The 13,573-nt window shown below is 31.5% G+C and overlaps 1 protein-coding gene across 2 annotated transcripts in view; it reads left to right on the forward strand.

The window, feature by feature from the left end:
- stan (Protocadherin-like wing polarity protein stan) overlaps window positions 1–13,573 on the forward strand; it is a 420,791-nt gene that overhangs the window by 234,942 nt on the left and 172,276 nt on the right. For both annotated transcript variants that reach the window (XM_043041038.3, XM_043041047.3), the window contains exon 2: window positions 4,364–4,563. In XM_043041038.3, the coding sequence (XP_042896972.2) occupies window positions 4,364–4,563 (200 nt within the window). The remainder of the gene's footprint in view (window positions 1–4,363; window positions 4,564–13,573) is intronic.

The following is a 13,573-nucleotide window of genomic DNA, read 5'->3' on the forward strand; positions in this document are numbered from 1 at the left end:
AAAATTTTATTTGGTTTTGTTTTCTTTTTCTACGTTTTAAATTTAGATTGCGAAAATATTAATTTCACTATTAAACTGTTTTATGTTTTGTGCAGAACTTGTATTGCATTTTAAAAACGTATATTCATTTTGTACATTTATTTCTAGCCATTTTGATTTTAATTTTTTTTCCCTTTTAAGTTTAAATCACAACAATTTTATTTTTTCCTCCTGCGAATGATTTGTTCCTATTTAAATTAATTCAAACTCATTTGATTTCCTCATAAAACCTGCGCAGAATTTCAAAAATATATTGTTTTTGCACATCATTTAACTATTTTTTTTTTCTTCCATGTTTTTTTTTTTCATTTTAAGTTTTGATTAATTCTGTTTTAGTTGAGTTTTGCTCTAAAATTGTTATAATAACTATTTTCATTTATTTACGTCTACATGACCTTATCTGCGTACGCAGATGTCAAAACATGCATTTGTATCTAATCTGTAAAATATGCATATTTTTCAATGTGCATTATGTATTTTATATTCTTCTTGTTAAGCTATTACATTATTAATTTTTTTACGACTTATTAATCTATAAATGTCTTGTTATTTGAATCTGTAATTATTTTTAACAGCAATATTAGAATGTGCGATTTATTACAAAGCTCATAATTTTAAATTCTTTTCAGAGATAGGGGAAAAGAAATGCGAAAGTTTCTGAAGTTAAAAAATAGAAACTTTTAAAATGTTTATAATTTATTTCAGATTCATGCTTTTAATAATAAATTTAAGACTTCACTGTTGTCTTGAATTCGTTATTTAGTTGCATGTGATTACGAGACATTTTGGGAAAATGTTTCCGTCGAATATATAAAATATTAACTACGAAAATATTCCATCCGAAATGTCTCTCTTTTTTAATATTTTTCTCCTTTTTGGTAACAAATAACCACCTAAGTAATTTATTTATTTTTCACATGAGCAATGCCACCGTTACAATTTTCTTTTACCCGAATACTTTAACGAAAATCCTCTTTCAAAAAAGGACTAAAACCCAGGCATGCAACTCAATTTCACACACTCTGTTTACTTCTAAAATAAATTTTTTCCCCGGGTAAGAAATGAAAGTAAAAGCTAAAATGTATTAAACAAAACTTCTTTACATGAAATGAAAACATCGAAAAGTGCAAAACTCTTTCCTGGAATTAATAAAGCAAGATTTATTTTCTAACTGTACCCACCGCGTTTTGTGGTTTTTTAATCTTTTATATGGCCGAGCTTCAAGCAATTTTTGGCAACATAAACCAAAGCGTGTAAAATAAAAGTATTTTTAAGCCTCTTTCTTATTGAGAAAAAGTTTTGTTTATTGAATATGTTTTGCTATTTCTCATTTTAAATGTTTTGGTTATAAATCCGGATTTCTTGTTGAAGTATTATGACTTGCGGCAATTGTACTGGGCTCTTTTTTTTTTTCCTTCTTTCCAACTCCATCAATAACACCCCGTATTTCCCTGAGGTCATAAAAATACAATATCTGGATGATTTTTTTTCTTTTGAAAAATCTTGCCCAAATTTTTATGTTTTCGTTCGATGGCTAAGAAATATGTTTTTTCATTCCTCGTCATTTCTTAAAGTGTTGTGGTGCATGGAATATTATTGCTGTTTGAATGAAAGAGATGCGAACAAAATTGGAGAATTACTTTAAGTAATTTTGATGTGCCAATTACTTCTTTTATGCCTTTATAGAAATAATATACAGGCCTTCTAAAATACCATTAACGAAATGTAAGGTAACGGATGTAACGAAAACATCGTCCTTTTTTTGTACCTCATAGACGCTAGTTGGCTTCAAAAAATAATTTCTCTTCCACATTTTGTAATAATTTACCATATTTCGATAAAAGTTTGATTTCTTTATCTCTTCGTTGTTATTTTTTTTAACTTCATTAACTAGGATTTTAAAATTTTAGTTTAAATTTGGTAGTTGAGGAATACTCTGTATGCTTTATGCAGTGCGCAAAATAAAAAACGGACCATCTTAAATAACTTTTGATCTAATGATAGGATCTTCACTTTCTTGCACTCTATCTTAATGGTTTGAGAGGGTAACCTCAAATATGCTAATAAATTAGTGCAGACGATATTTTAAGTTACGAAAGCGGACGCAATAACGTATTTTCTCTGAATGAACATACCTTTATTTCGACGAATTCGGATTTCTTGCCCCCAAGACATAGGAGGTATCCGCAATCTGGGGAATATGGCCCATTAATTTGGTCAGGAGAGCTGTCGAGATTTTGGACACATTAGTTAATTTTCCTTTTTGCGTATTTGCCATATCTCGAGATATTTCTAAGTGAATTGAAAATTTTTTGAAGACAATTATAAAATTCCTTTATCCGAAGATAATTCCATGCGAAAAATAACTTTTAGCAAATATTTATTATTTTTCTATAATTTTATACAATATTGGTCGTTAAAATGTGTAATAGTAAGGTAGAGAATTTTTTGCATAACAAGATATAAATTTTGAGTAAAATCGGTCGAATAGTTCCTGTGAAATCGAATTTCAAAAAAGTCGTATTTTAAAAATTTGATTTCTCAGGAACTATTAGTCTGATTTCACCCAAATTTTATATTTTTCATGTATAATTATGTTCTTTGAAATTATATATTAAAAAAATTGTATACCTAACAATTTAAAATTTTATTGACTAATATTATATAAAATTATATAAAAAATAAAAAATGAATAAAAGTTATTTTTTGCTTGGAATTATTATATAAATGAATATAAATGAATTTTATAATTCGTATAAATGAATTTTATAATTAAGAGCAAAAAATTTTCAATTGGCTTAAAAATTTCTCGAGATATGGCGAAATAAGAAAAAAGTAAATATTAGCATGAAGGGGTCCAAACTTCCGGTCACTCTCCTGACCTAACTATTGAGACTATATTCCCCAGATTGCGGCTACCCCCTATGTCTTGGAAGGTTGGAAATCCGAACCAGTAAAAGGAAGAAAAAAAAAGGTATATATATATTCAGAGAAAGTACGTTTTTGTGCCTGATTTCGCAACTTAAAATATCGTCTGCATTTAATAATTAGCATATTTGAGGATAACACTTCGAATCATTAAGAATGAGTCCTACAACGTGAAGATCCGATTATTGGAGCAAGAGTTATTAAGAGTGGTTCGTTTTTTATTTTGCGCACTGTACTTGAGAGTAACGTAACATAAAATTTTTCCAGGATTTTGATTGCAATTTTTCAAGGAAGCACGATTAAGAAATTGGAATTATTCCAAAGCAGCCGAGAAAAAAAGTTTGTAACTTTTGGCAATGTGGCATTGCTCCAATCCAACTGTTGTTTAGAACAGATATCAGTGCTATGTTATCATTTATTGAACTACAGATTTATATTTTTCTTTTTTCTTTTCTCTGGTTATGGTAAAGTCGTTAGCCCTTTTTCGATCTTTTTTTTATTTATTTATTTATTCTTTTTTTTTTTGCCCTCTTTACCCCATCTGTCGCATTACATGAGGTGAGAAATAAGCCATCTGAGTTCCATGTTAAGCTCGATGTGAAGTGGGTGTGTTTTATGCCCCATCCCCTCCTCTGGATAAAGAATTGTAGCTTTTATCATTTATTTTATTAGTTGATTTTTTTTTATTAAATTGTTTGCGCTTCATTATTCTTTTTTTATCGTCCAAACTATCATATGAGTATTTTTTTTAATAAAAAGCAGTTACGTCAGCTTAATTCTTAACTTTATTTGAATTGTTTTCATGTTATTTATCCCCCTTCCCCCTCTAGAATTTTATTTTCTTGATCTACAATTATTTAGATATTCGTTGTAATCAAAGTGCTTCTCTAAATTGCAAGTTTTTATTTTCAGTAATGGAACAGCATTTTAATTTGTTCCTACTTTAATGTAATTGAGCACATTAACTAAATTAAATTTAGTTTCTCGCGATTTTTTGCAAAAATAGTGTTATTTCTCCAGCAATCAAACTGGTTTTTGTGTTCACCTTTCTCAATGGGGATTCGTTAGATTTGTTCAACTTTTTTTTCTCATCACCTGAATATAATTTGCAGAACCTAATGTAAATAGTTTTTTTACTTCAGTTTTGACAAGAACTTTAAAAATATCTATACAAGATCATGAATAAAAGTAACACATTTAATGGAAGAAAAAAATTAGTTAGCTGTCATATATCGAACTTTACGAAACTTGTCAAACAAATTTTTAAACTAACTTGTTAATCCCTAACATCCATTTCATTTCGAAAACACTTCACCTTAACTTCTCGCCGATGACAACAAGTCTTTTAATTAACTTTCACGACGATTTGACAATTCATTTTTTTTTATTTTTTCAGATGGCATCAACGAAGTACACGCTGAGTGTCAGCTGAAGGTGCGACTGGTGTCAGAGGCTATGTTGTTCAACAGCGTCACCGTCAGACTCGACGACATGTCACAGACAGCCTTCCTTTCCCCCCTCTTCGATTATTTCGTGGAGGGGGTGGCCGCCATCGTGCCATGTCCCAAAGAGAACATATTTATATTCAATGTACAGGTTAGTGCAATTTTATTGTTATAAAAGAACGAAAAATTTCCAGCTTTTTGAGATCTTAAACAAAAATTATTAAATTGGTATTAAAAACATTTTTTTCTTCCTGTTATTCTTTCGATTTTTTTCCTTATTCGAGTTACAGAAAAATATTTGAACATATATTTTATTGATCTTATTATGTGACATTAAAAATAACAATTGTTTTTAAAGTTTTAATTAAGGCCTTATAGAGTTTGCCTCTCCAAGCCTTTATCATGTTTTTTTCTGTGTGGTAAAGTACAAAGATTAAGGAAACTGAAACATTACTTTCCGCATAGTACTTCATTACTATGCATAGCAAGGAATTGTTTTTGACTCCAAATTTATATTCATTGTTCTAAAAATTCGCATAACTTTCATATTATCAGTTTTATCCCTCTTTTAATTCAGCATACCATAGACCAAAGCTAAAGCGCATAAGGTATATTACCTTAATTATTCAGGGTGCGTAGCGTTTTTAAAAAGTGCTTAAAGGTGCTTATTTTCGATTTTCGTTTTTTAAAGGCCCTTAAAGGTGCTCTTTTCATTGGGTGTTTTTAAAAAGTGCTTAATTTCCCTTTTTCAAAATGAGATTTTTCCTTTACCATGTTAATTTTCCCTACTAATCAGTCCTACGAATCCTAAACAACGTTTTCACAATTAATTCAACCCCACTCTATTTCTGCGCAATCTAGTCCGTAGCGCATAAAAGCGCCATTCGATTTACATGATTAAAAATTTTTGACAATTGTCAAAAACAGTGCCGAAATTTTTTTTTAATTCTTTGACATGACGGTTAAAACCAAATAAAACCGTCAATTGTCAAAAAATTTCCAATCCTACCTAATTGTGTTTTTTTTAAGTGCTTAAAAATATTATTGAAATGCTTGAAAAGTGCTTAAAAGGTGCTTATTTTTTGTTGAATAATTTGGCTACGCACCCTGTTATTGAACCATTATGGTTCAGTGGTTGAGGCATTGAGATATCAGGACCCGGGTCTTATCTTTTGTAGTGACTTAAAGCTCACCCAACTTCCAGATTGATGGGAGTAAGATTGTCTGGAAAGAGATGGCCGTTGTGCAACGCTGACCCCGTTGCCTTTATCATGCCATTGGTCACGAAATTGTGAAGCCTTCATCTCCATTTCTCTTTGGTCTACCTGTAGCTAGGTGTTGAAGGAGTAGCTCGTCTTGAGAGCAATATCAGTCGATTAAATAGGTATAAGTCGAAAATTTTAGTTTATATTTATAATACCCTCATAACTCTTAAACTATCACTCTCATAAAATAAAGTTTTTCTTCCAATGCCCACCCGACTGACACTCGTCATTCAGGTATTAATAAGGCAGATTTCTTGGCCACTCTTTCAGGGGTACCATACTGGGTGGGCCGACGTTGCTGCCATAGTAAGAACAGATAGTACAGAGAATAAAATAACATTCTTGCCTTGTCCGGGATTAAAACTCAGAACCTTTCTGATGTAAGATCAGCTTCCGTACCAAATACACAGTCCGGTCGGCCTTTGAATAAAGTTTTTAAACACACACACACAAATAACAGAGATGCCAACATGCTCCGGACAGCGAATAAATATTTGCAGGTGGTAGTTTATTAATTGTGATTCTTGGTTTAATAAATTCAATTTATTAGATTTTAATCTACCGCTATTTCTAAATAATTCATAGGTTTATATGATTCACCACTACATTATAGTTATGTCATGCTAAACCTCTTAAAAAGCAAGCAAAATTAGTCAAATATTTTCAAATTTTAGTTTGTAGTTATTTACCGTTTTTTAAATTATTTTGGCTCGTCCGGAGCAGTTGGCATCTCTGAAATAATGGCACAAAATAGTTTTGGTTCTATAAACATGTAGCTTCATCAATGCCAAATCATAGAGTGACTAAAGAAAACCTGAGACAGACAAGTTACAACCAGGAAAAATGCGGTTGAACCAGTGAAAGAAGAGGAATAAGCTCATGCTGAATAACTTGTTTCAACTTGGCTGCCTCGTATTTTCTTCTAATACTCGTTGTTTCGACGCTGGCGGAAGTTCTTGTTAAATGGAATAGCAAACCACAGTATATCTGTTTTTGTTTTATCATTTGTGCTTTTTTTTTCATTTATAGCTCGAAGTATACTCTCTCTTTATTTATATTGTAGTCTTATTAGCTTGATTTTAGTTTCAATTGATAACGCGCAAAAATATTGCATAGACAAGAATACTTCCCTTGTCTGGATAGATGCATTTTAGTTTTTCTCTCTTTTGACCCCTTTCCTTTTCGTAAATTCAAGAAGATGGCTGACACTCACTTCAGGTCCGAGGCCAAAATCAAATAAGGGGCCCTCCACAAATGATGTCAAGCTTGGAGGGAAAGAAAAGGGTTTCTGAAATTGTGACAATTTAAGACAAGGGGAGTGGGAAAGGTAGGGAGTTGAAAACCATCAAATTGGATAATTTTAGACTATTTGTTTTCCTTTTTTTTTCATCTTTTTCAACGAAATAAATACCCATGTAATCAATAGTATTGTTGTTTACATAAATTCCATCTTCAAAAGTTTAAAAGGAATAAATTTTTAAATATGATTTATACTATAGTATGACGTTTGTGCATGTGTTACCGTGAATAACCGAAATCAAGAGAATGTCGACTTTCCTCGGTGAATGTCGCATAGCCGTTTGGTGAATGTCCGAAATATTTGTTATATCCTATTTGAAATTAATGTATTCGTTGATATTATTATATTTATTTGATATTTTATGATCTGCTGAGGATAGATTAATAAAAAAATCAGTGTTCGGAATACCGGCTAAATGCATGCCAAACAGTGGCACTTGACCTTAAAAAAAACATCGATACCGGGCAAATATGTATACTGGGAAGTGCAACTTAAACTAGACCTAGTATATAGTATTTAGGACATTCACCAAAGCGACTATGTGATTGTCAACATTCACCGGTTGAAGTCAACAACCACCAATTTCGGTCGTTCACAGTAACATATATATTACGTAATATGCTGGTATGTACAGTGAAACCCCGCTATAGTGAACACTGTTTATAGTGAACTCCCGGATATAGTGAACGAAATGTTAGGTTCCGTGCTTCTATACACGTATAATGTTATTTTTTGTGGATATAGTGAACCAAAAAAGTGAGGAAGTTGGATATAATGAACTTTTTTCTGTCTTCAACTGATTTTTTTTCCTCATTTTTTTTTTTGTAATTTCGAAATTTTTACTTTAAAATAAATACGTATACCGATTTTTAAAACCATCTATAGAGGGGAATTGAGCGATAATCTTCTTTTATCTCACTTTCTCATCCCTAAACAAACCAAGCAGATATTTCCAACCCTGGCAGATAATGCACCTGTAAGGTGTCAGTGGGATCAATATGCATTTTCTGTCAGGATTGCTCATCAACTAAAGATTACTATTTTTTTTTTTTTAATATTTTTTTTAGTAAGCAAGACGAAGAGTAATGAAAAATAACACATTTTTCGCTACTAAATAATATTTTTCAGTCATTTATTTAAATAATGTGTAATGAAAGGGAGGAGTTTGGAAACCATTAGTTAAATTGCTTGCGTAACGGATATAGTGAACTCCCGGTTATAGTGAACCAAAATTTCGGTCCCTTGAAGGTTCACTATAGTGGGGTTTGACTGTATTTATGCAATAATGCTAGTATATATTTTTGTAATATAGTGTGACATGCGACAAGAGGGTAAGGGTAATGGTGAAATATGACTAAAGGAAGAAAAAAAATAAAAAATATTGAAAACAATATGACATCCTAATTATGGACAACCCTTATTCGCTTTGGAGCGAAATCTAACTTTTAAAACACTTACCAGCTTTCCCTTAATTATTCCCGTTCGGAGATTTAATTTTTTATGCTTAATTCTTCAGGTACTGGCCTATTCTTGTAATATAAAATTCTTTTTTCTTCTCACAATCGAGTTGCAGAAAACGTTCACTGTCACTACAGTTCTTTCTCTTCTTGCCTTTTTTTCGATTATTTCGTGCAAAGGTGTCTCCTCTGTTACTTTCTCTCGGGGAAACATATTCATATTCGGCTCGCAGGTGATTCTATTCTCAGTGCTCAGCTTTGAACTTTTCGATTTCTGAACTTTTAAAAAAAAAATAAGGCATCTGAAAATAAACTTCAGCTGAATACAATAATGCAAATCCATTTCTCGAAAAAGAAATTTAAATTTTTTCTCCCCGTCAATCGATTTCCGTCGCTGATGTTTATTTTTATTTGTCTGCAGTGATGAAAATCATAATCGAAAGAAATAAATCGATTTCTTAAGCTTCTAACTTCGATAAAATTCTCAAATACTATTGTGTTGTTTTCAATTGTTATTTTTACAGCTCTTTATATGCTTATGATGAATATATTTTCGCTTCACATATGAATTTTTCTCCTGGCGTAGAATATTTTAGAATTTGCGTTAGCTAAATTTTATAATTTTTCGTTTCAATCAACAGGATATTCCGCAAGTACAGTATTTAATATTAATATTTTTAGTATATCACTTTTAAAGTATTTTTAGGGTCAATAAAATGATTACAGTGTGCACATTAAAATTTTAGTCTTAAATTAATGTTTACCAAATTCAAAATTCTTGATGATTTATGTTGGTTTCAATGAGATTCATGATGGTCACTATCATTATGCGTTCATGGTGTTTGATATGTCAACAGACTTCCATCATTCCATGTTGAAAATACTACTTTATTACTATGATGGTTTACCATCAAGAGAAGTTTGATTCTCATGAACCAGCAGTCCATGATGATCCGTGATGGTTCATGATGGTTCCAACTGTACATTTCCATGATGGTTTAATGGAAATTCTTGTTAGTTCTCAGGAATATGCCAAAAAATTTTTTTTTTAATTTTGGACCATCATAAATCAGCCGAAATTCCTGCATTGGGATGATGGTTGTTCATGATCGTTTCAACATTTGATTTCTAGTATACTATGGAAATTCGTGATGGTCCATAATGACTCAACAATACATTTCCATGATGGTTTAATGGAAATTCTTGTTAGTTCTCAGGAATATACCATAAAAAATCTTTTTTAATGTTGGAGCATCATAAATCAGCCCGAATTCCTACATTGGGATGATGGTTGTTCATGGTCGTTTCAACATTTGATTTCTAGTATACTATGGAAATTCGTGATGGTCCATAATGGCTCAACAATACATTTCCATGATGGTTTAATGGAAATTCTTGTTAGTTCTCAGGAATATACCATAAAAAATCTTTTTTAATGTTGGACCATCATAAATCAGCCCGAATTCCTACATTGGGATGATGGTTGTTCATGGTCGTTTCAACATTTGATTTCTAGTATACTATGGAAATTCGTGATGGTCCATAATGGCTCAACAATACATTTCCATGATGGTTTAATGGAAACTCTTGTTAGTTCTCAGGAATATACCATAAAAAATCTTTTTTAATGTTGGAGCATCATAAATCAGCCCAAATTCCTACATTGGGATGATGGTTGTTCATGGTCGTTTCAACATTTGATTTCTAGTATACTATGGAAATTCGTGATGGTCCATAATGGCTCAACAATACATTTCCATGATGGTTCAATGGAAACTCTTGTTAGTTCTCAGGAATATACCATAAAAAATCTTTTTTAATGTTGGAGCATCATAAATCAGCCCAAATTCCTACATTGGGATGATGGTTGTTCACGGTCGTTTCAACATTTGATTTCTAGTATACTATGGAAATTCGTGATGGTCCATAATGGCTCAACAATACATTTCCATGATGGTTTAATGGAAACTCTTGTTAGTTCTCAGGAATATACCATAAAAAATATTTTTTAATGTTGGACCATCATAAATCAGCCCAAATTCCTACATTGGGATGATGGTTGTTCATGGTCGTTTCAACATTCGATTTCTAGTATACTATGGAAATTCGTGATGGTCCATAATGGCTCAACCATACATTTTCATGATGGTTTAATGGAAAGTTTTGTTAGTTCTCAGGAATATACCATAAAAAATCTTTTTTAATGTTGGAGCATCATAAATCAGCCCAAATTCCTACATTGGGATAATGGTTGTTCATGGTCGTTTCAACATTCGATTTAGTATACTATGGAAATTCGTGATGGTCCATAATGACTCAACCATACATTTTCATGATGGTTTAATGGAAAGTTTTGTTAGTTCTCAGGAATATACCATAAAAAATCTTTTTTAATGTTGGACCATCATAAATCAGCCCAAATTCCTACATTGGGATGATGGTTGTTCATGGTCGTTTCAACATTCGATTTCTAGTATACTATGGAAATTCGTGATGGTCCATAATGGCTCAAAAATACATTTCCATGATGGTTTAATGGAAACTCTTGTTAGTTCTCAGGAATATACCATAAAAAATCTTTTTTAATGTTGGACCATCATAAATCAGCCGAAATTCCTGCATTGGGATGATGGTTGTTCATGGTCGTTTCAGCATTTGATTTCTAGTATACTATGGAAATTCGTGATGGTCCATAATGGCTCAACAATACATTTCTATGATGGTTTAATGGAAACTCTTGTTAGTTCTCAGGAATATACCATAAAAAATCTTTTTTAATGTTGGACCATCATAAATCAGCCGAAATTCCTGCATTGGGATGATGGTTGTTCATGGTCGTTTCAGCATTTGATTTCTAGTATTCTATGGAAATTCGTGATGGTCCATAATGGCTCAACAATACATTTCCATGATGGTTTAATGGAGAGTTTTGTTGATCAAGCAGGAATATACCTTCAAAATCATTTGGTTCTTTTTAGGTTTCTTTTATAAACTATGATGGAAATTTCTGGTGGTTCAACATGAACAAACCATTAAAACAAGTTGCTATTCTTATGTTGGACCATCATAAATCAGTCCGAATTCCTACTTCGGGCTGATGGTTACCATCAATATATTAAAATGGTTCATTGATGGCTACCATCAAGATTATGTTGATCCATCAATGGAAAACCATCAAAAATTTTGACTTGGGTAAATGAGAAAAAATACGAAAACGCTAAATAAATATGTTAAATCACTACTAAGAAAAGCAGGTGTAATAATATAAAAGTTTGCTTCATTGGTTTGATGAATGAAACAAAGAACAGTTAAAAGATGATTGTTAGAAACACTTTTTAGTTTCACCAGGTTCAATTCGATACATTTCATTTCACCTTCTTCATTAGTGGATTGATAAAGTTAAGGATAGCCTTTTTTGACCTTTGACTCCCAATGCATGTAGCTTTTTTGTTCCATTTTCGATGAGGGTTCTAGAAATATATATTAAGTGCTCTCATTATGAAACACTCCAATATTTTTAAAATCCTTGTCTGAAATCAAAATTAGATGCACATTAGAGGTTACAAATTAATATTTCACTGAGAAAAAAAATACTGCCTTCCTCGATACTTAATCGTCTGATTTTGATAATGCTTCTTTCCGAGTTTACGTATGAATTTCCTTTCCTTAGCATGCATGGAATTTTGACTTCATTTTCAACATTTAGTGTTGTGCTGTGGCAATTATGTAAATATTTTTATTGTTTATATATTTATGGAGAGAGAGATTTGACGCCTTTAGCTCTGATTCATATTTGATTGCTCTGTTAATAGATCAAAATTTAGTTGACTTTATAACTTCCCTTTGATTTGCTTGTATTGATTAGTAAGCGACTGAGGCTAGCATTTTTAACCAGCAGTTGCAATTAAAACCTAAGCAATCTAGCTTCTTCTGAGAGTCGACATTTTGATGAATAACTAATACATCTTATCGATAATATGACTATTAATTTTCCTTGTAGCGATCAGAAAACGTATGATGTCATTCAGAACAGAGTTCTAAGTGCCAAAGTTTGTCATGTCTTTTAGAAGCGAGTTTAAGTGCTTTTATCTTGTCGAAAAGTGGTCAAAAATTTGATTGATGGGAAATTCCCATTTGTGGAAATATTGTGATAAATGTTTAGTGTTCCATAAACGATTTGAAACTGCTATGTTATCAGGTACAAGCTCCATTAGAGATTTAATTGCTCTAGCTAACCGAAAAGTGTTTTAAATTTTGATAGCAATTTTTCACCTTGACACACACGAAAGCGTTAATAAGCAATTTGAAATGGAAATTTTGGTCTGTTTCGGCCATTTATCTGTTTTTAATCATCAAAAATAAGGTGCAATGCAATTTTCTTACGGCTTATTTTTCTTTGGGGTTTTAACTTTGCCTTCCTAGAATTATGCAACAAATTCATTTTTTTAGCATTATTCATGAAGTTTTTATTGTGTTTGAATGTTTAATTTTTATATTCTCAAGTTTTTTTTAAAGCTTAACAACACAGAGAAAATATTTAAATTCTTTTTCCATCTAGAACCTGAAGGTATACATTCTTTATTTTTTTTTCTTTCTTCGCATTATATATATTTTTTTCCATTTTAATTCCACACATGAGTAATAACTCCCTTACGTATGAAATTCGAAGTTTTTCCTGATGAATTTTTTACTTCTCTAACGAGAAAAGATAATTTGGAATCGAACATTTTCGTTCGTAATCACACTCAACACTGCTCTGGGTAAGCTCTTAGATAACTATCTCATATTTTGGGAACACACCCCGAGGACAATTATTCCAGAAAATTCCGAATGTTAATAATTTAGATGGAATGCCCCTTGAGCCGAATGCAGATATTTTCTAATTCTTAATTGAAATAGATATTAAGGATCTGGTCTTCTGAGTGCAATTAAGAATATCCATATCGATATTCCCTTGCATTTTGGATTTAATGGAAGTCAGATTTATTTTAGCGTTCTTTAGATAGATTGAATGGGGAGCTTTCAACCACACCTTTCGAATAATTTTCATATTTTCGATTTCTGGAACGCTTTGTTTCTGAAGAGTTTAATTACGTGTTAGGCTGCGCTTAAAGTTCTTGAAATGTTTCTTTTATTTTC

The sequence above is a fragment of the Parasteatoda tepidariorum genome, chromosome 10 (genome assembly GCF_982258835.1).
Source record: "Parasteatoda tepidariorum strain Cologne lab strain chromosome 10, Ptep-v5.0, whole genome shotgun sequence".
NCBI classification, from domain to species: Eukaryota; Metazoa; Arthropoda; class Arachnida; order Araneae; family Theridiidae; genus Parasteatoda; species Parasteatoda tepidariorum.